Source organism: Delphinus delphis, chromosome 17 (assembly GCF_949987515.2).
Source record: "Delphinus delphis chromosome 17, mDelDel1.2, whole genome shotgun sequence".
Taxonomy (NCBI): domain Eukaryota; kingdom Metazoa; phylum Chordata; class Mammalia; order Artiodactyla; family Delphinidae; genus Delphinus; species Delphinus delphis.
Window position 1 is genome coordinate 3134635 of NC_082699.1, and position 22140 is coordinate 3156774.

Here is a 22140-nt window from a genome sequence, read left to right on the forward strand (position 1 = left end):
AAGTTTCTGATTTACCACTCCCCTGTTTGTTTATTTTTCAACCTATTTTCTCTCTTTTGTTCAGATTAGAAATTTTCTAATTTTCCATTTTACCGTGTACCGGTTCTTTCCTTTGTCCCCTCCTGTCTGCTGTTGAGCCCATCAACAGCGCTTTTTATTTCCATTATTGTATTTATTTCGGTTTTAAAATTCCCACTGGGCTGCTTTTCTCTGCCGAGGCTTTCTGTTTTTCACTTATTTCAAGTGTCTTGTGATTGCTCCTGGAATTATCTTTATCGCGGCTGCCTGTTCTTTGTAGGCTGATTCTAATATCTCTGTCGCTGTGCTTCTGGCTTCCACTTACTGTCTTTTGTTCTTTCAGCTTGAGACCTTGTTCTTGGTGTGATGAGTAAGTTTCTATTGAAAGCTGGACATTTCTGTATTATATTATGAAACTCTGCATCTTATTTAAGCTTTGGGTTTTAGCTGTTTCTTTTCTGACACTTCTCTGGCAAGAAAAAGGTGGGGGGGGTGCATCTCCTTGACACTGCCAGCAGAGGAAGAAGTCCAAACTCCCCATTTGGTCTCCCAAAGGGTTTGGGTCTCCTGGTTACTGTTGGGTTGGGCTGAACGCCAAGTCTCCCCTCGTGGGGTCCAGGGACACTGTGTTGGGGTCTCATGACCTGCACGCAGTCATGAAAGTCCCTGGTTCTCGCACTGTGGGGATGAGGGGTGCCCGGTCACAGGCTGGTGGGGACCAGGAAGCTGGGTTCCTCGCTTTCCTTTTCCTGTGGTGTTTGGCTAGAGTAGAATGATTATTGTCTAAAAGTTTCTGTCCTCAGAGATTACAGTTTTCCTTGTCCTTTGACTAGAGAGAGCAGATCTTTTACTTGGTGGGGTGAGGGGACTTTTTGGATCTGCACCTCTTGGTGTTTCCAGGCTGCCTGTTTCTTTGGCTCCACAGGTGAGGCAAGAAGAAAAGCCAGGGAACTGCCCTGTGCTCCTCAAGTCAAAAGGTCCCTAGCTGGTCTGCTTGCTCTCTACATTTCTGAGTTTTCTTATGTATGCTTTATGTAACGTCCAAGGTTTTTAGTTATACTCAGTGGGAACAGTAGGGAAACGTACATTTACTCAATCTCGGAACTGGAATTTCCCCTCCCTGTGGACTTGAGCTCATTTCCTGCCCATGTAGGCTGGGATTCAAGGGTCATTTTACGGCTCAACCAGTCACAGGTTCTTTTAGTCTAGACTGTGGCTTCCTGGTAAAGTAGACCCTGGCAGGCACTGCCCGGACCTCCATCTAGAACTGAAGGACTGATTTTCCTGGTAACCGGGAATGATGCAGCAGTTAGCCCTCAGCATCCGTTAGCCCTGAGCTGCCCTTCCTGGTGCAGCCACGTCCCTACGGCCAGTGCAAGGGTACCAAGTCCTCCACCATCACGCCAGCTTCAGAGCCCCCATGGGCTGGCTGAAGCCACCACTGAGGCTGTGTCGGAGCCAGGCTTGTCCTCTGTGAGTCCTGTTTCCTCCCTTCCCTTCCCCTGGGGTGGGGGAAGGCAGGGGCTCCCTGTAAACTCAGAGTGTGTCTCTCAACGAGCCCCACCTGTGGCTGGGAGCTGTACGGCCATCTTTGAAACCTCAGAGACTTTGTATCTATTTGATTCCAGTGACTTCTGCTTGCTGGTGACCACACCCACGGTTCTTGCAGAGTTATAGCCAGACTGGTCGTAACCCATTGCTTTCTTTCTCTTCACCCCCATGCCTCTCATGCCCAACTTCAAGGGGGACCTGAGTGGGTCCCAGTGGGGGACCTGCACTCTGAGTCATTCCTTACAATTTAGAGAACTCAGCGGGCCCTGCACCAGCAAGCCACGGCCCGCAGTGCCTGGGGGACAGGCTGCATGGGCACAGCCCAGGGAGCTCCAGCCTGTGTGTGTCCAACAGGACTTCCCCCAAAATCCCCTCCAAACTTTGATTTAAAAAAAAATTAAAGTGAGAAACCTTAGACATTGAAGTTATAGAAACCATTCTCCAAATTGATAGCAGACAGGATAAAAGTTATATTTGCCACAGGGCTTTTTGTTTCTATGTGTTTTTTAATTTTAGCAAACAAACGAATGAAACCACAACCCACTGACTTTTGTCGACACCAATAACCCATAAATAATCTATTATAAGAATAGAAATGAGTTTTATCTGAGTCACATGAGAACTATAGGCCCGGCAGACACAGATTCAAGAAGCACTTGAACTGTGTTCTCCCGACTACAAAACGGGGGGAGCTTACAAAGGCAGAACCCACAAAGTTAAGTAAGTTGTTGGTCAAGAATTAGGATGGGAGCTGGCAAGCAGCAAGGGTGCTTGTTAGGCAAGGATCGGGTGGGGTCTGAAGTGGTTGCACACTCAAGGGGAGACCTGGAGACCCTGAGGTGGCAGCTGGCGGCTGCGGGCAGGTCCTGCTTTGAGGGCAGCTGGTGGTGTCCCGACTTTGACACAGTTCAAAATTCAAGTTCTCAGTGATGCAGGAATGTGTCTGAAACCAATATTCACAGTGACAACTGGGCTCCATTTCCGATGCCTGAACCACGGTTACTCCATTTTGTGTTTTTTGTTTGTTTATTTCATTTGACAAAAACGTGTGTTACCATATTCAGTTGAAAAGTAAATACAAAGTTGTGCATGTGCTTCGTTTATAACAACGTCAGCATGTAGGAGACTCAGTAAACGCTTGTTGAAGGTATTAATGAATAACGTAGAAAATTCTCATGCCCATGGGCAGAGATCAAAAGATCAATATGTAAAGTGATCAGTTGTAGTAGGATTCTGGCCTTTTCCTCTTTCAGAGGCATCTTTAATTTGTACATTTTCAGCTCTTCCAGGTTTGAGTACAGCCAGCTGCCTAGTTCCTTTTTTTTTTAAATTTTTATTGGAGTGTAGTTGATTTACAATGTTGTGTTAGTTTCTGCTGAACAGCATCCATTTGGACTTATCAATGCATTCTTTTCTTTAATGCTTAAAGCAGATGTACAGTACATGTCTGACGGGCCAGAAGACCGGCTGTCCATGAGCATAAAGTTCAAGAGAAATCACATACGAGCTAGAACGGCTTCCCCACACCTCAATGTGTGAAAATTTCTCCCATCACTTTAGATACTTTCATCTTCAACATACTTGTCAAAAGTTAATAAATATGTTCAATATCAAAAGCTTTAAAAAGTTATATTTGCCATGAAAAATGTGAGTATTAAGAAAGCATTTCCCTTTTGAACTATGAACGTAAAATTGTTTGTAGGCTTCTGCAGCCGCTACACAGATGCATAGTTAAGCAGAAGAAATGAAGACGCCTTGCTGGAAAACCTTTGCCCTTGCCTGATCAGGCTTAAAGAATCACGGAATCGGGACTGTGTCCTCAGAGAGTAATCTACCGATGTTAAGTGGCTCCCATTTCTAGAACTTCACTAAGATTTCCATAAAAAGCATTATGGGAATTCTAATATTTATAAATACATAATGTGAATACATTTAATATTGTTATAGGTGCCCTGTATTGTAATGCAAGCATCTGTACAACTTGGAAATGGAAGAAAACACTAGTTAAAAAAAAAAAAAAAACGCTATTTGCTCCTAGTAAGATAAAAATAATTTAATGAGAGAATAAAGAAGGTAGGGAATGAAGGCTTTTTTCCCCTCCCTCAATTCTTTTTGGCATTTGGAACATGTGAAAATTCTATGAGTTTTGGGCCTCTTAAATTTAGTTGATTTCACCTATTTTTAAGATTTACTATTAAACTATTGCTGTAATGCCTGCTTTGTTGACTATTTAAACAACATGAATTGAGTTACTACCTCCTGAGAGGATACGGCACCTGCTTGGACGGAATTTACAGTTTGGTCAGAAAGCCAGACGCGTAAACAAGTTAAGTAGGGTGACGAGAGGATGGGGGCAGTCAGAGAAGAAACATGACAGGAGACGGGCACGACCTGCTCCTGGCAGAGCAGTGACATCCTGGCCTCACACGTTTATGTGTCGTGTTTCCTACCCAATGCCTTCATTCATTCATATTCACTTATTCGGCACACGGTTTTCAGGAAATGCCATGGGACACTTACATCACAGAAACAAGAGGCATTTTTCTCGTCTCACACATACCCCTTATCTTCTTCAAAATTGTATTTCCAATGTGGCCTGTGCTACTTTAAACTATTCTGGTACTTTTCACTCATAATTTGTGAAGAGGAGAGAATTAGAGTAATTATTTAGGTAGATCAAAAAAATATTTTCATATCTGTTTCCCAAATATTTCAGCATAGAATGTATAGGAGAATTATCTTAATTTGAGAGCAAAGGAAGTAAGAAGAGAAAAAGAAAACCCAAATGATTGGCCAGAGGAAACCCAGAAGAAATGCCCCACATAAGTGATTCAAACTACCACAAAGGCATGACTCTCTCTTGAGTCCATCTGTGTGTGTCTATTCACCCGTACTACTTTTCCTCCAAATAAACACTTTACTTGTTTCAATAAAAAAAAAAAAAAAAAGAAAAAAAGGAAAAGAAAGAAAGAAAAGAAAAGAAAAAGAAAACCCAAGAGGTTAGTATTACACTAATTTTCTCAACCACATTTTGAGTGGCCCCATTTCATGAGGCTCTTACAATTCCTGCAGCACACAGTGACAGAGAAGTACCGCGTAGTGTTTTCTGCTCAGCCCTCTCTGACCCCCCTCCCACCTTCTCCCCATGCTCTAGAGTGTGTGGGTCCAGGGACACTGACCTCTGTGGGCTGCATCCACAGCCCCCCTTGCCCTCTGGCTTCCCACTGAGGTTGGCCAGTGGGATGCTGTGCAGAGGTCAGAGGACAGGAAGGGACTGAGGGGTGTTTTCTGGGGTCTCCTCCCTGTGGAGCCAGGAGGTCCAGCTGCATCCTTCTCCCTTAGGGTGGTCCAGCTGCACGGCCCTGACCCTGAGACTGCTCTCTCTGTGTCCAGGGAACCCGGCCCTTGTTCACTCTTTCAGGCCCGTAGGAGGTGATGCCTCCTTTTCCTCCGCTGAGGCTAGCTGTAGGATACATTTTTTCTTACTTCTTACCAATTTTCCTAAACATTACCTACACCTTTCAGGGTCCTCTTGTTAAGACTCCTCAAAGGACTTCTCAAACGGAGTGTGCCGTTCGATTACGGCTGGGCCTGGAACATACTCTAAAGTGCATCTCAACAAAAATCCCCGAGTGGCTGTCTGGAGTGTGCCTTGAGCAAACCTGAAGTGTAGACAGCTCCACTTCTTAGTTTTAAAGGGTTTCAAGTTAAAAGAATAGACTAATTACAATGGAGACATTCTATTTCCTAAGAATTACAGACTCATTACAAATTCATGTACTGGAGTTTATGTTTCAACTTCATTTTAATTTGAAATAAACTTTAATTATTTAAAAGCTTTGCTAGGAAGATCATAAAATATGAATGGAAAAAGTTATTTCACACTATGCTAGCCGTGGTGACTATAACTGACCATATGAGAATGTCTGGCACGCAATAAACGCTTATTACATGAAGGATTCATTTGTGATACAGCAGTACAAATTCTAACTTAAATTAAGTGAACGTGTCTACAAAAGAAAAAACTCTTCAGAAAATTAAATTTCATCAGAGAATTGAAAATGTGATATTTTAGAGAGGCTGCCTTATACCTGTACCTTATCAGCAGCTGCCCCTGGCCTGGTAAATGAAAAGATAATGGACAGCTCAGCGGGAAGAGACAAGTGGGCACAGAGCAGCCCCTGGGTTTCTATGACGTCATCCCCTTGGTTTATCACAAACTGGCTTGAAGCAATCGGGATGCAAGATGGTTAGCATGTCACTAACATACTATCAAGAGCTATCGAGTACTATCAAGAAGTGAAATCTTAGAGGCTTCCCTGGTGGCGCAGTGGTTGAGAGTCCGCCGGCAGATGCAGGGGACGCGGGTTCGTGCCCCGGTCCGGGAAGATCCCACATGCCGCGGAGCGGCTGGGCCCGTGAGCCATGGCCGCTGAGCCTGCACGTCCGGAGCCTGTGCTCCGCAACAGGAGAGGCCACAGCAGTGAGAGGCCCGTGTACCGCAAGAAAAAGGAACTGAAATTTTAAGTGTTAGCTGGTAAACAGAAGTGTCCGCAGTTTGGAAAACTATTTGGCAAGTTGGACAGCTTTACTGAATGTAACTTCAATGATTTCTTGCATGATCTATAATTTTTTAGTTGTAAGAATTTCCCCATGTATGACTTATTTATAAGGGTCCCTGGATATCATATTTTGCTTCCTGGTCTTCTACGGCAATAACTGAAGGGGAAAAGCAGTCTGGAGGAGTAATTAGGAGCAAGGGCTGGTGTGGTCTGGACTCTCCCACACCCACTTACCACTTTGTGACCTTCAACCCATGCTCTCTACACCACAGTGTCCTCATCGGGAGGATGGGAGGTAATCACAGCACCAAGCTGAGACTCAGACGAGCTGACACAGGCAAACCCGGCACTACACAAACATCCAATCAACCTGAGTGTCTTACCAGAATGAGTTTTCTGCCGCCGTCCCTCCAAGCACGCCCACTTTCCTTCCGGCTATCACAGGCAGTGACATGAAAATATCCATCTTGGTTTCAATCGTCAAAAATGTAAGACTTCTTGTCAGACAGAGAGAGACAAATGTCGTATGATATCGCTTATATGCCGAATCTAAAAAAAAAATGATACGAATGAACTTATTTACAAAACAGAAAGAGACTCACAGACTTCGAGAACCAACTTCTGGTTACCAGCTGGGAAGGGTCAGGGGGAGAGATAGTTAGGGAGTTTGGGATTGACATGTACACACGGCTGTATTTAAAATGGATGCCCAACAAGGACCTACCGTAGAGCACAGGGAACTCTGCTCAATATTATGTAACAACCCAAATGGGAAAAGAATAGATACGTGTATATGTATAACTGAGTCACTTTGCTGCACACCTGAAACTAACACAACATTGTTAATCAACTAGACTCCAATATAAAATAAAAAGTTAAAAAAATGTAAGACTTCTCGACCATTTTTTAACACGAGCTAGTCTTGAAACAAGTCGAACTTTAGAAAAAACATTTTGCAGGATTTCTTGATTGTTTCCCTCGGGCACCTACAACGCAGGCGGGAAATGGGGGTGGGGGAGATCCTCCACGCACATGATGTTTTCCCAATGAAGCCGTTGCCAAGAGCGCTGGCTTCTCAGAACTTCTCGCGCAGTGTGGTCTCAGGGCATCATGCCGCGGTGCCCAGAGCTCTTCCGGGGGCAGCTGAGGTGTGTGCCTGGCACCGTCTCTGATTCTTCAGACCTGTGCAATGCTGGGAAGGGGCAGGTCATCTGAGGAGAGCCTACCTAGAGAGCACGGCAGCAGAACTCTTTCAAATCACAGCAAAGAGGGAAAAAACACTCACGTTGCTTAGAGATGGTAAGTTCTGAGTAGTAGGTTACCATCCATATACAAGGGTTATCATGCCATCGTACACCTTTTCCAGTTCTCAGCATTATATTCTAAGCAGCTAAATAAGAACCTCCATGAATTATCAATATTACCTCTGTGCTTCTCACACAGGGCCATAAAAGAAAGCAGATGAATGATAACAGCCTTTGGTCTTTTATTAAAGTTCCGTGACCTTTAAGTTACAGAAACTCCAGCCACGCCTACGTTGCCTGCAAGCCGAGCTGACAGTGAAGCCGTAAAAATGGCCAGTCCTACAGGCAGCCTTGCATGTTACCAGGCTGGCCGAGGGTAACCATGGAGAAACATAGATAACGATGAACAGCCAGGACCTCCTCTGAGTGCGTGCCGTACAGGCAGCACATAAGCGGTTTGATCTGAGGGCATCCTTGCTTCAGAGTTTTCTCCACTACCCAGCTCAGTAACCAAAAATCTGAAGACTTCCCTCATGTTGAAACATCTTCTTTGAAATATCTGAAATGACAAGCATCATCTGAGAAGGTTCGTGATTCACTCAGTAGCACCCTTTGAGACAGTAATTTGAGTTTATTGATTCTTCCATTAAACATGTATTGAGCACCTCCTGGGTGCCTGACAGTCAAAGTCCAGAGACGAAGTCTACGTTCACCTCTCTGAATCGGCCCCAAACAGTCCCAAAGGTAACTGTACCTGTCACAGACCATATGAACAATTCCTTACATTCAGTCGTCTGCCGCCGCAAATTCTGCTCCCTAAAGACTGACTGTAAAGTCAACACCCAGTGAGGATGAATCTCTCCTCCTCCATGATGGAACCGAACCAGTGACCAACCTGCAACCAGGTAGCTGGTTGTTCCTCCTGGAGAATTGTTCCCTGTTTTGGGCTAAACCATTTCTCTCTGCTGTTGGCAGACAAGGCCGCAGAGAGAGGGGTCAGCCTTGGCGAGGAGGAGTGTGTGTTGCTGAGCCCGTGAATGGCATCCTTATCACCACGGATACTCTTCTCTCGTCCACGGGAAGGTCCTGTGGGGCTGTGGAAGGATGCTGACTGAAGCCACGGAGCGCCTCCTCAGCAGTGGATACCCTTTGACAAGTCTTCACACGAGAGTGTGGTGGGCAGCCTCCTAGGATGGTTCCCGGGGGTCCTGCCTCTGGGCGTGTACGTCCTTGTGTGACGCCCTCCCCTTGAGTGGGGACTGGACCCAGTGACGTGCTTCGAGGAAACGAAATGTGGGAAACCGGTGACATGCCACCGACATGACGAGGAACTCTGCCTGCACACGTGCCCTGACGGAGAGGACGACCTGTCACGTGGCGAAGCGTGGGCCACGGCCAGCAGCCCATGAGGGACTGAGGCTTCCAGATTCAGAGGCTGAGTCTTGCCCACAACCATGTTCCCTGGAGGGGGATCCTGTCCCAGAAGAGCCGTCACTTGAGCCAGCAGCTCTGACCCCTGAATGCAACCTTGCCAGCCCGCGAAGCAGGGGACCGGCTAAGCCATTACTGGATTGTTGTTCTGAGCCTCTAAGTTTTGGAGGGTAATTTGTTAGATAGCAACACATAACTAATACAGACACAAACCCCATTTGAGAGATCTATCTACAGAGATATGTGGATACCCCAAACTTCCCCGTCACTAGTCCTCCAATCCTGTCCTTTCTGCATCCCTTACCATGCATTCAGCCAATCCATTAGCTACTGCTCATGAACTGATGTAGATGAATATTTCCCATCATCTGTCAGGTCAGAGAAGGCACACCAATTTTCTTTCAAATAACATGAAAGGTGACAGAGATGTCAGTTAGGATTAAATTTTGCTATAATTTTGCTGAAACCCTCCTGTCTGACTGTGCTGCAAATTGTGAGATACAAACAAGGTCATTTCATCTTTAAGAGGCTGACATACAACGACCTCAAAGATGAAAGTTCATTTCATCTGTAAGAGGCTGATCAGAACTCATTCTCTGCCACCGTAAAGATGGACGTGATTTTGATATCTGCATCAAGTCATTTGTTTTCTCAGATTTACGGATTAATGTCACAAGGGTTAATCCCTAAGAGGCTACTTTAGCTAGTCGCATATTTCTGGATGTTGGATAGAAGATCCCTCAAAACCTTATTGTCTCCTTAGGGCTCTGTCCTAATCTCCAGGAATTGTCTCGTGAAAACTTCACCAAGAACCTCTTCTTCACAAATTTAACAAGTTCAAAATAATCCCTTACCTTCATCTCTCACATGCCACTTCCTTCATCTTCTAGTTCTTTCTGGTCAAAAGTTTTATTTTTCTTTTTCCCTATCATCAGTAAATAGTGCACCAACCTCCTGGTCTTCTGGACTAGGAATGTCAAAATTCTCTCTCCTCAAGGAACACCATGCACGTTCACGCCTCATTCTTTTGTTTGTTTGTGCTCTTTGACCAGGACTGTCCATATCCACATCTTATCCTCATTATATCCTTCGGAAACCAGCTACAATGCCACCTCCTCAGTGACGCCTCCCCTGATTTCCCCTGGTCGGCAAGAACAATTCTTCTCATGGACTTCCACCAGACTTTGCCTCAGCACTACTTCGTCTTCATTTTGGTACTTTATTCTTTGCTGCGTTTTCTTAGGTGTGTTCTGTAGAATGCTTGTCTCTTGGAAGCATCCACATAAAAAAGTGTTTTCAGGTAATGAAAGTCTATAGAATTCTGCCTACTGCTGTTTGAATTGGAGTTCCTGATTTACGTTAGCACACTAAGGATTCCGAGAGGACCTGCAATAAGAAACTTATTCGGCCTTCACTTCCTTGTTCTACCGTTTTTCACTTATGATCTATGACAAACTTGCAGAACTCTTTTGCCTTGTACAATAGCTGCTTTCTCGCTGTCCTATTTCCCAGTATCCTATACATCGTCTCATGCATTACGGTTCCTCAGTGATTGTTGCATATGCTGTGCATTCCTCCACACTCTGAGGCAGACAAATCTCAGACAACATTTTGGTGGTATTTTCTTCCAGCAAACTCTGCTAGAACTGGAACCAGGCCATCAGGAAGTAAAGGAAATAAATTATTCAGCTACAACCAGAGGGAGCTGACTGAGAAATTAGGACTCCTTGGGGCCACTATTAGTGAGAGAAGAGAGGAAGATGAATAAATAACACCACAGGATTTTAAATGGAACAATTATAAACCTTGGATGAAAGAAGACATAAAAACTTTAAGATTCACTATTCGAACTAAGCATTAGAGCATTCGTTCTACTGGATAAAGTGCCGATGAGTCAGCCAGGTCACAGAAGCACCCAGCCTCCTGTGGCTGGTGGAGTCACACGCCAACCTGGGATAATGCCTAATTGGCCATGAGTTGGCGGGTAAGTGCCTTGTCCATGTAGGTACCATATTCCAGGACTTTAATTCTATTGTCATGTGAGTCTGTGTGCTACTGACCTGCCTTCCAATATGATTATGAGGAATCATCCTGTTACTGACATATTGAATTAGCGTAGTACATTTGTTACAACTGATGAACCAGTATCGATAAATCATTATTAAAGTCCATAATTTACATTAGCCTTCACTCTTCGTCTGCTTTTCCCCCCAAGATTTGATTAATAAACTCGGTGACCACTTCGCCCTGATGACTGTTTCCTTTCGTGAATCTCTCAGCAGCGTGACGCACAGAAATCAGATGTCATATGTTTAGTCATATGTTTAGTATAATCAACAGCATTTCATTTTAAAACAGTAAAAACCAAGCAGCTCTAAGAAGATTTATCCCCAAAAAATGAACACAGTAAAATGTTGCAACTTATTTTATGATGGGAAATATCTTCCAAAGAACATCTGTGTAAACAAAACAGCATTGTGCAGACACTTATGCCCTCAGACTTGAGGCGTCAGATCTTCATCACCCATCGCTCAGTCTCAATGATGCTCTTGGCACACAGGGCTCCAACAGGAAGACACATTTTGACCAATTTGTGTTTATTATCTTCTCTTCCTAAGCTATAAAAGCAAACTGATACCAAGAGCGGTATTTGAGAAGAAAAGCATTTCCCTCTACCCTTTCTAGGTTGTTCTGGCTGGTCTAAGAATTAAATTGACGTGAGACAGATTAACAGGAGAAAACCAGATGTAATTACGTATATACAGGGGCCCCGTAATGTAAGGCCACAGATGTGGCATCTGAGAGAGGAGAAGGGGGTGTGGGGGGGGGACTTCAGCGGGGAGAAGGCAGTTCACACGGAGGCGGGAAAGCAGATGTTTGGTGACAGATGCTTGCTGGGCCCCCAGGGACAGTGGGACACACAGAGGACTCTGGTCTCCCGGCCCTGTGCAGCTCCCCCCAGCGCTGACCCATGTTCTTTGTAGATCTCCGGTGACAGTGCCCTTCCTGGACCAGGGCCTTTGTCTGAGTTCTTTAGGCAGTTAAGGGGCAGGTAAGAAGACAGACTTCCTATTGTATTACCTAGGATTTCCAGTACAATATTGAAAAAGAGTGGTGAGAGGGGACATCCTTGCTTTGTTCCCAATCTTAGGGGGAAAGCATGTAGCTTCTCATCATTAAATATAATGTTACCTGGAGGGGGGTTTTTTGGATAAATGTTCCTTATCAAGTTGATGTTCTCCACTATTCCTGCTGAGAGTTTTATCAGCATGAATGGGTGTTGGATTTGGTCAAATATTTTTGATGTTTCTATCGATAAGATATTTGATTTTTCCTCATTAGTCTGTTGATGTGATAGAGTACATTAACTGATTTTCAAATGTTGAACCAAGCTTGTATACCTGGGATAAATCTGACATGGTCATGTTGTACAATACTCTTTATACATTGTTGGATTCAATTTGCTAATATTTTGTTGAGAATTTTCATCTATGTTTGTGAGACACATTGATCTGTTGTTTTCCTTCCTTATAATGTCTTTTCCTGGTTTTGGTATTAGGGTGATGCTATTCTCACAGGATGAGTTCTGAAGCGTTTTCTTTGTTTCTATTTTCTGAAAGAGGTGGTAGAGAATTGGTATCACTTCTTTCTATTGTTTTTGTGTTTTCAGTTTCATTGATTTTGACTCTGACTTTTATTGTTTCTTTTGTTCTGCTTACTTTGGATTTAATATGTTCCTTTTTTTTTTTCTACTTTCCTACAGTGGAAGTTTAGATTATTGATTTTAGATCTTTTTTCTTTTCTTTCAAATATACGCATTCCATGCAATTTCCCTCTCAGCACTGCTTTCACTGCATACTACAAATTTTGATAAGTTGTATTTTCATTTAGCTTAAAATATTTTAAAATTTCTCTTGAGACTTCTTCTTTGCCCCATGTGTTACTTAAAAGTGTGTTGTTTAATCTCCAAATATTTTGGGATTTTCCAGCAATCTGTTATTGATTTCTAGTATAATTCCATTTTGGTCCAAGAGAAAACTTTATATTGTTTCTGTTCTTTTAAATTAGTTAAGGTATGTCTTACGGCCCCAAATGTTTTCTGTTTGGGGGAATGTACCATGAGCTTGAGAAGAATATGTATTCTCCTGTTACTGGAGTAAGTAGTCTGTAAGTGCTGATTAGATCTAGGTGATGAATGGTACTGTTCAGTTCAACTATGTCTTTACTGATTTTCTGCTTGTTGGTTCTTCTGTCAATTACTGACACAGGGGTGTTGAAGTCTCCAAGTACGATAGTGGGTTAGCCTATTTCTCATTGTGGTTCTATTAGTCTTTGCTTCATGTATTTTGACTCTATTGTTAAGTGCTACACATCCAGGACGGGTCTGTCTCCTTGGAGCGCTGTCTCCTCTATCTTTATGGTTTTTTTTGTTTGTTTTGTTTTGTTTGTTTGTTTGTTTTGTGGTACGCGGGCCTCTCACTGTTGTGGCCTCTCCCATTGCAGAGCACAGGCTCCGGACGCGCAGGCTCAGTGGCCATGGCTCACGGGCCCAGCAGCTCCACGGCATGTGGGATCTTCCTGGACCGGGGCACGAACCCGTGTCCCCTGCATCGGCAGGCGGACTCTCAACCACTGCGCCACCAGGGAAGCCCTCCTCTATCTTTACGTAATGCCGTTTCTTATTCTGACAATCTAGCTGGGTCTGAAATCTGCCACGCCTGAAATTACCATTGCTATTCCAGATTTCTTTTGGTATATCTTTCCCCATCCCTTTACTTAAATTTTTTTTATTGCGGTAAAATATGTATTATATAAACATGACATTTTCTTTCTTTCTTTTTTGGCTGCGCTGTGCGGCTGGTGGGATCTTAGTTCCCCCACTAGGGATCGAAGCCACACCCTCGGCAGTGGAAACACAGAGCCCTAACCACTGGACCACCAAGGAATTCCCTAAATATGACATTTTAACCATTTTAAGTAACCAATTCAGAGACATTAATTATATTCACAACATAGTGCAACCATCATCATTATCTATTTCAAAACCTTTTTTTTTTGTAGCCATGGTTTTAAATTTTTTCCAGTGTTACTGAGGTATAATTGACATATCACATTCTGTAACTTAAAGGTATACAACATGTTGATTCGTTACACATATACGGCAATGTGATTACCGGCATAATGTTAGCTAACACCTCCATTATGTCATACAATTACTGTATCTTCTTTTGTGTTGAGAGCACTGACATTTATTCTCTTAGCAACTTTTAAGTATATAGTGCAGAATCTATGATCAGTTGATAACAATACTATCTATCCCCAGAACTTATTATCTTCTAACTGGAAGTTTGTACTTTTTGACCAACATCTCCCCATTTCCCCCTTTGCACAGCTCCTGGTAACCACCATTCTACTCTCTGCTTCTATGACTTCAGCTTTTTTAGATTCTCCTTATAAGTGAGAACACACAGTGTTTAATTTTCTCCATCTAATTTCACTTAGCCCAGTACAGTCAAGGTCCATCGTGTGTTCGCAAATCATGGGATTTTTGTCTTTCTCATGCTGAATAATACTTCATTATATATATATAATGTGTTTGTGCTTTAGGTGTCATATCCAAAAAAATCATTGCTAAGACCCATGTCAAGGAGCCTCTTCTTATGTTTTCTTCTAGGATTTTTACAGCTTCACATCTTACATTTAAGTGTTTAATCCATTTTGAGTTAATTTTTGTTTGTGGTGTAAAATAGGGACCTCGTTTTATCCTTTTACATGTGACTATTCAGTTTTCTCAGCACCATTTATTGAAGAAACTATCTTTTTTCCACTGAGTGTCTATGTTCCCTTGTCCATTATTAGTTGACCATATATGTGTGAGAGCCCAAGCTCTCAATTCTGTTCTATTGGCCTATGTGTCTGTTCTTATGCCAGTACCATACTGTTTTGATTATACGGTTTTGTAACATAGCTTGAAATCCAGAAGTATAGTACCTCCTGCTTTGCTCTTCTTTCCCAGGATTGCTTTGGTCTTTGTGATTCCATATGAACGTTAGGATTGCTGTTTCCACTTGTGTAAAAAATGCCATTGGAACCTTGATAGAGACTCCATTGAATCTATTGATGGCTTTGGGTAGTATGGACATTTTAATAAAATTAATTCTTCTAGAATATGAACACGAGACATTCATTTATTTGTGTCTTCTTCAAATTTGTTCATCAATGTCTTATAGTTTTCAAGATCTTCCACCTCCTTGGTTAAGGTCTTTGTCTTTGAATCTCAGCAGTTTTATTATAATGTGTCTTGAGGAAAGTCTGTTTGGATTAAAATAATGGGGTGGTCTATTAGCTTCGTGGACTGCAATGTCCAAATCTCTCCCCAGGTTTGGGAAGTTCTCCGCCATTCTTTCTGTAAATAACCTTTCTGCTCCCTTCATTCTCTTTTCTTCTGGAACTTCAATAATTCAGATACTAGTTTTTCTGATGGTGTCCCACAGATCATGTTGGCTTTCTTCACTCTCTTTCATTCTTAGTTTTCTCCTCAGAAAAATAAGGTTACTTCAAAGTTCCTATCCTCTATCTCATTGATTCTTCTATTTAGTGTCCTCTATTCCATTTTTCATTCTACTCATGAATTTTTCAGCTCCAGAATTTCTGTTGATTGCTTTTTATGGTTTTTATCTCTTTGTTAAATTTCAATCTTTTTGTTCACTTTTGATTGCATATTGTTTACTTGATTTCATTCGTCTTTCTCTGTTGTCTTGTAGGGCACTGAGTTTACTTAAAACAGCTATTTTGAGTTCTTTATCAAGTAAATCACAGACCTCCATGTCTTTGGGTTCAGTTACTAGAAGATTATCATGATCTTTTGTGACTTCATGTTTCTTTGATTTTTCATGTTCTTTGGAGTTTTGCGTTGTTGGATTCAAATGTGAAGTAGCAGTCACCTCCTCCAGTTTTTACTAAATGGCCTTCAGGGCAGCAATTCCTTTCATCAGTCCTGCTGTAGAGTCTGAGGCTTTCTCTGACCTTGTAGGGATACCCCTGCTTCTCATTTCTTGATCCCTCCCCTCTTATGGCAGAAGTCTTAAGCTTCTGTGTCTTCTCTCAGTCCTACTAAGCACCAGACAGGTTGCTGGTAGCCTCTGCTGGTTCCCTGAAGGTGGCACACAGACCACGTCTGTGATTTCTCCTTTGCCTGCAGACCCTGGCCTGCCTTCTGCCTGTGCCCCCCACCTACCAGAGCTTGCTCAGCCCACTGTATGCACAGGGAGCCCACTGCAGAGTGCTAGGAGCTGTGGGGCTGCCTGAGGGTCACTTGGGGAGTGGGGATCTGTGGGTGGTATTTCCCCTGCATCTTGCGGGCAGGCTTCCTGAGTCCAGAATGGAGTCAGCAGGGAACCTCGTACCCCACTCTCTATCTGCTCCTTCCTCCATCATGGCTCTCCCTCTTCAGTGTTCTGAATGCTGCAAGAGAGAAATGAGTCTCTCTGGCAGCATCCTGCACAGCTCAGGGAGCCAGGAGTTCACTCACTGGCTCTCCCTTTCCCTCATGGGAGAAATCACAGGCCATCTAGTTTAGCCCTAAGCTGTGCGGCCTTGGGTGATGCCAGCAAAGATAAGCTGTTCCTTTTACCCTCTAATGTGTCCAAGCTTGTGGGGGTTTTTCCCTCCAAAGCAGTGCTGGAGCTTCTCTGGAAACCTTGACTTCCGCAAAAGCTCTCTTGCCTGAAGGTGACCACCCACGTCAGTGTTATGCAGAAGCTCCCAGGCAGCGGCCAAGAGGGGCTGGAACCAGCTCACAGTGTCCTGTAGGTTCCACAGCTGGTGCCACAGTCTGTCTGCCTATCACCTGATGCACCGGTGGGTGAGATTCCTTCTGGGTCCCTTGGTGTATGGTGCTTGGTTCCACAAATTCCACAGAGGCACTTCTGCTTACGGATGGATGCCAAATTTTTGTTGTTGAAGGGGAGAACAAACTAAACTAAAAGTACCATTAGCTCTAAAAAGTCTCAACAACGAACAATTCTTAATCTTTTCAAGTATTTAGAGAGTACTTACGTTTTACACATCACGATAACCTTATATATCCTTTAAGTATCTTTTGGCCTGCAAGTTCCTCTTTCTACATCTTTTACTTGCATCTAGTATAATTTATGACACATAGATAGATGATGCCCAGTATATGACAGCTATATAAAACTGACTTTAGAAAAAATCAAGACCATTAATGAAAGGGTAATCCATAAAGCACATACAAATAATTCCAACTGCAAAATTTGTATTATAAACTGTCACAATCAACTCACTGATGGATGGACAGTAGTTCAGATCCCAAATGTATTCCATGATAATACTAAGAGAGACACAACTGGTGTAGCTGTAATAATATCAAACAAAGGAGGCGACGTACAAGAAGTAGTCGTAGCCCAGTTAAAGAAGAATATTTTACAATGGTGAAAGAGTCCACTTCATGGAAAAATATGACAATCTTAAATCTGTGTGCATCGAATAAAACAGCATCAACTTATGTAGTAAAAATTGACAAAATTAGAAGCATAGAGAAATCCACAATCATTGACGGATATTTTTTAACACATCTATCTCAAAAATTGATAAAACAATCAGATAAAAAATACTGAGAGAAGATTTAAACAACACAATAATAAATTTGACTAGCTGACGTTTGTAGGGTGCAATAGTCTACACCCAACAACTGCAACCAACAAATGCAGAACACACATTATTTTCAAGTAAACATAAAATAATTAGAGAACTATTTATTGGGCAATGTTTCAACAAACGCCAATGAACTGAAATCATACTATTTGTACTGTGTCCACGTGCAATTAAGCTAGAAATCAATAATTAAAAAGCTAGAAAGTCTCCAAATGTTTGCCAATTAAGCAACTACATACATATGTATATATACACATATATACGTATACACACAGATATATGCATATGTATATACATGTGTGTATTATATATACATTATATATATTATATGTGTGTATATATCTTTCTTTTTGGTTTCACTTAACATCGTATGGTGTTTTCTCACATATTTTTGCTCACGGACATTGACTCTCTTGACATGTTATTCACACGACGCATGAAACTGCAGGGAAGCCAAAATTATACAGATCCTAGTAAAAGGAGGATTGAGTGGGTAAAGGAAAGCATTTGTACCGCTGCCCCTTCCAGGCTTCTTCCACTGGCTCCTTTGGGTCTCTTTCTCGGTGTCTCAAGCCCTCTCCTTTTCCAAGGCTTCATAAAGGATCAAACATGCACTTTATCTGGGTTTTTGCCTGCTCTCGTGAAAGGGAAATTTCTTGGAGGGAAGCAGGATAGAACCCCGTGCTTTAATTTGCTGGCTCTCCCAAAGGAAAGTGGACGACGAAAACAGGAATTCGAGGGAAATAATACTGAGCTGATTTCACTCGGTCCTCAGAGATGAGGTGCCCAAGGTGAGGTCCTCTTAAATGAGGAAGACTTGGAGGCTCCCGGAGCGGGGCCTTGGCAACACTGCTGCGACCGCGGGGTAGTTCTCTTCAGGGCAGAATCGGAAACACTTTATCTTTATGTATATATTTATAAATAAATAAATATATTTTTTTTTTTCCAGAAAGCAAGCCTTAAGTATCTCAGATTGTCGACCATGACGTGTTCCTAACAACCTTATAAACTTGTGGAGGCCAGAGTCATAGAAAACGGGTTGCATTTGAAGACTGCGTGCACGTTCCCTCTGTATAGCCTTGCAATATGAATGTAACTTAACATTTTAAATTACATAAGCCCACTGGGGGTACGGTGTTAAAAAAAACTGGAACGGGAGCCTTAACTGCCTTGCGCTCCTTTTCAAATAGACCCGGCAACACCTTACCTTTGCTTTCCTTTCATTTAATTCTTAACAGGAGCGCTTTTCATGAATTCAGACGGAGTGAGGTCACACTGGCGGAACGAAGAAAGTTAGTCCTTAATTTCCGGGTGAGGCTGTTCTCGGTTCCCGGCTGCTCTGCTTGGGGCGGGGCGCTGGGGGCGGGACGAGCCGAGGCGCGGGAGGCCGGCTCCCGGCGCGCGCAAGGGGCGGGGCCGCGCGGCCCGCGGGCGCCGCTGCCTCCCCCGCCCCTACCCCCGCCCCTACCCCCGCCCCCGGAGCGCTCCGGGAGCCGCAGGACCGACCGTCCCGGGACCGGCCGGGGGAGGCAGCGGTTGCTGTTGGGCCCGCTCTTACCCGGGGCGCACGGAACCGCGGGTCCCCGAAGCTGGCCGCTGCCGGGCTCGCTGGGGTGACCGGGACCTCCGGGGGCCGGGCGGGGGCCAGAGCTGGGCCAGTGGGTTTGTATTTTTCCCCTGAGGGTAACGTTTGCTGGAGCCAGCGGGTCAGAATAAGAGTTCAACAGGTGGCAGAAAGTGGTTGTTTGAACAAAACCCTGCCTCCTCCAAGCTCTGGACCCTAAATCCCCGCCCTCAACTAGAAAGGTGTTGACCAGGAACTGAGATACCGAGATAGTTACAGGATTAGATGTTGTTCAAGTTGCAAGAGACTGAGAATTGACTTGGTCTAATCTCTTCATTTCAGACATGGGGAATCTAAAGCCCAAGAAGGAGAGGTGATGGAGGTTGATTCCCATGGAAGATTAATAAAAGAATCTACCACCTCGGGAAAAGACAAAGCAAAACAAAACAAAAAACAGGTGGCAGAGAGCGATCACGTGGGGCAGGTTGGGCGGCGAGCCGCCCCCTCGCCTCGGAACCGCCCTTCGGTGCTGCCCGTCGTCGACGAGCCTAGCCGGCGTTCCCCGCTCCGCTCTGCGGCTCCGGTGTCCGCGGCGCCCGTGCGCTGAGAGGCCGGCGGGAGCGCGCCGCCCCGGGAAGGCCGGAGACGGGCTCGGAGCGCGGCCGCGAGCGCCCCGGCGCGGGTCGGGTCCCCGGGACCGCGGAGCCCCGCAGGGAGGCGGCCGAGGGGACCGAGGCCCTGGCCCCGGCCAGGATGCACAACGCGTCGTCCTGGGGCCCGGAGCACGCCAACACGTCGTGCCCCGCGCCCGCGCTCGGCTGCCCCAACGCGTCCGGCCCGCTGCCGCCGCTGCCGCCGCCTCTGGCCGTGGCCGTGCCCGTCGTGTACGCGGTGATCTGCGCCGTAGGGCTGGCGGGCAACTCGGCCGTGCTGTTCGTGCTGCTGCGGGCGCCCCGCATGAAGACCGTCACCAACCTGTTTATCCTCAACCTGGCCGTGGCCGACGAGCTCTTCACGCTCGTGCTGCCCATCAACATTGCCGACTTCCTTCTTCGGCGCTGGCCCTTCGGGGAGCTCATGTGCAAGCTCATCGTGGCCATCGACCAGTACAACACCTTCTCCAGCCTGTACTTCCTCACGGTCATGAGCGCCGACCGCTACCTGGTGGTGCTGGCCACGGCCGAGTCGCGCCGGGTGGCCGGCCGCACGTACGGCGCCGCGCGCGCCGTGAGCCTGGCCGTGTGGGGAGTCGTGACGCTGGTCGTGCTGCCCTTCGCCATCTTCGCCCGGCTGGACGACGAGCAGGGCCGGCGCCAGTGCGTGCTGGTCTTCCCGCAGCCCGAGGCCTTCTGGTGGCGCGCGAGCCGCCTCTACACGCTGGTGCTCGGCTTCGCCATCCCCGTGTCCACCATCTGCGTCCTCTACACCACGCTGCTGTGCCGGCTGCGCGCCATACGCCTCGACAACCACGCCAGGGCCCTGGAGCGCGCCAAGAAGCGGGTGACCGTGCTGGTGGTGGCGATCCTGGCCGTGTGCCTCCTCTGCTGGACGCCCTACCACCTGAGCACCGTGGTGGCGCTCACCACCGACCTCCCGCAGACGCCGGTGGTCATCGCCGTCTCCTACTTCATCACCAGCCTGAGCTACGCCAACAGCTGCCTCAACCCCTTCCTCTACGCCTTCCTGGACGACAGCTTCCGAAGGAGCCTCCGCCAGCTGCTGGCGTGTCGCGCCGCCGCCGCCTGAGCCGGCGCGCCGGGAGCCAGCGGCCCGGCGCTCAGGGTGGTCCCTGAGCCGCAGCTTCGCCTCCCGCCCACCAGCTCTCTAGAGATGCAGGTTCTCGGGCCCCTGCCCAGGCCCCGCGGACTCGGACGCGCTTTGGCTGCGTCCGCCCTTTCAGTGTGCCAAGCCCTCCAGGTGGTGCGGAGGCGCGCAGGACATGGGGACCGGCCGAGGCGGCGGAGAGCGCACGGACCTCTCCCTCTCCCTAAGGCCCAAGGGCGCCGAGGCGACCCCCGAGCTTGACACGGAGGGGAGGAAGGGGAGAAAAGGGGGCAGTACTGCAGAGACCCTCTTCCGGTTCCCCCCGCCTCCCGCCCCAGCCGTCCGCAGCCCGGCTCTTCGTGGAGCCCTCGGCGCTCCCTCGCCGCGGAGGTGCGAGGGGAGAGATGCTAAGGCCGCCCGGGCCTTTGACGGGGAAGACAGACAGCTCGGGTGGCGGGTCAGGAGTGAGTGTGTAAGTGTGTGTGTGTGTGTACGCGCGCGTCTATGCGTGCGCGCGTCTAGCAGAGGCCGGGGCTTTGGATGCAGGGGGATGGAAATTGGCTGTGATGCCTACACAGCAGGGATAAGAATGGTGACAACCCCCTTCCTGTCCCAGCCTCTTCTTTCTTTGCCTTTCCGCTTTCCCACCCACGCTGTCCCTGCGGGGACCCGGCCGCCTGGCTCGGGAAGGGCCTGGAGTCGGATCCCCGGCCGGGTTGCGGCGCCCCCTGGCGGAGCCAGCTGCGGGAGCCGAGCATCCAAAAACAGGGCTGGGTGTGCAGGTGAGCGCACCTGGGAAACCGCTCTTTCCGTGGCTGGGTTACTTGTCATCGCTTCTCTCTCCAGAGGGCTCCACTCCCACACACACACACCAACGCCCCTGTGCCCCCGTCGACCTAGTACAGCTTGGAGCAGTTCGTTGCAATTCTTAGTGTGCAATTGCTTTTGAAGACCGAGAACTTTATGTGTGCCCTAATCTCACGTTTTGGGCGAGTTAATGAGATGAGGAGATGCATATCCATCCTCCGTTCCCCTCTTCCTCATATTCCTCTTGCTGTTTGCCTCAGGGGACCCAGGGAGCTGAAATGACCGACGCCCTCATGATAACCTCTCCTGGTTCCCTTTCCACAGGGAACTGTGGATTATTTGTACTTTATTTCTTCGTCCCAGACGGCAACTGGGAGATGTCTGGTCTCACGGGGAGACCAGACAGCACCCTATATTTTATCTCTACTTCTGGGAGACAAAAGTGAATTAAGAGAGAGGACTGACATTGGCTTTGCCCAGCCATCTGCAGTTTACACTTCAGACCTGAGGGCAGAGCTTTAAC

The 22140-nt window shown here is 46.3% G+C and overlaps 1 protein-coding gene and 1 long non-coding RNA gene across 6 annotated transcripts in view; one reads left to right on the forward strand and one right to left on the reverse strand.

The window, feature by feature from the left end:
• Positions 1-18815, reverse strand: part of LOC132440433 (uncharacterized) — a 74926-nt gene extending 56111 nt beyond the window's left edge. For all 5 annotated transcript variants that reach the window (XR_009522576.1, XR_009522574.1, XR_009522573.1 and 2 more), the window contains exons 1-2: positions 18690-18815; positions 6515-6680 (exon numbers count right to left, since the gene is read on the reverse strand). This is a non-coding gene — a long non-coding RNA (uncharacterized lncRNA). The remainder of the gene's footprint in view (positions 1-6514; positions 6681-18689) is intronic.
• Positions 18816-19799: 984 nt separating this feature from the next.
• On the forward strand, positions 19800-20835 carry NPBWR1 (neuropeptides B and W receptor 1). Its single transcript, XM_060035139.1, has one exon. The coding sequence runs from the start codon at positions 19800-19802 to the stop codon at positions 20790-20792; it is 993 nt and encodes a 330-aa protein (XP_059891122.1). The 3' UTR covers positions 20793-20835.
• The last annotated feature ends 1305 nt before the right edge of the window (positions 20836-22140 follow it).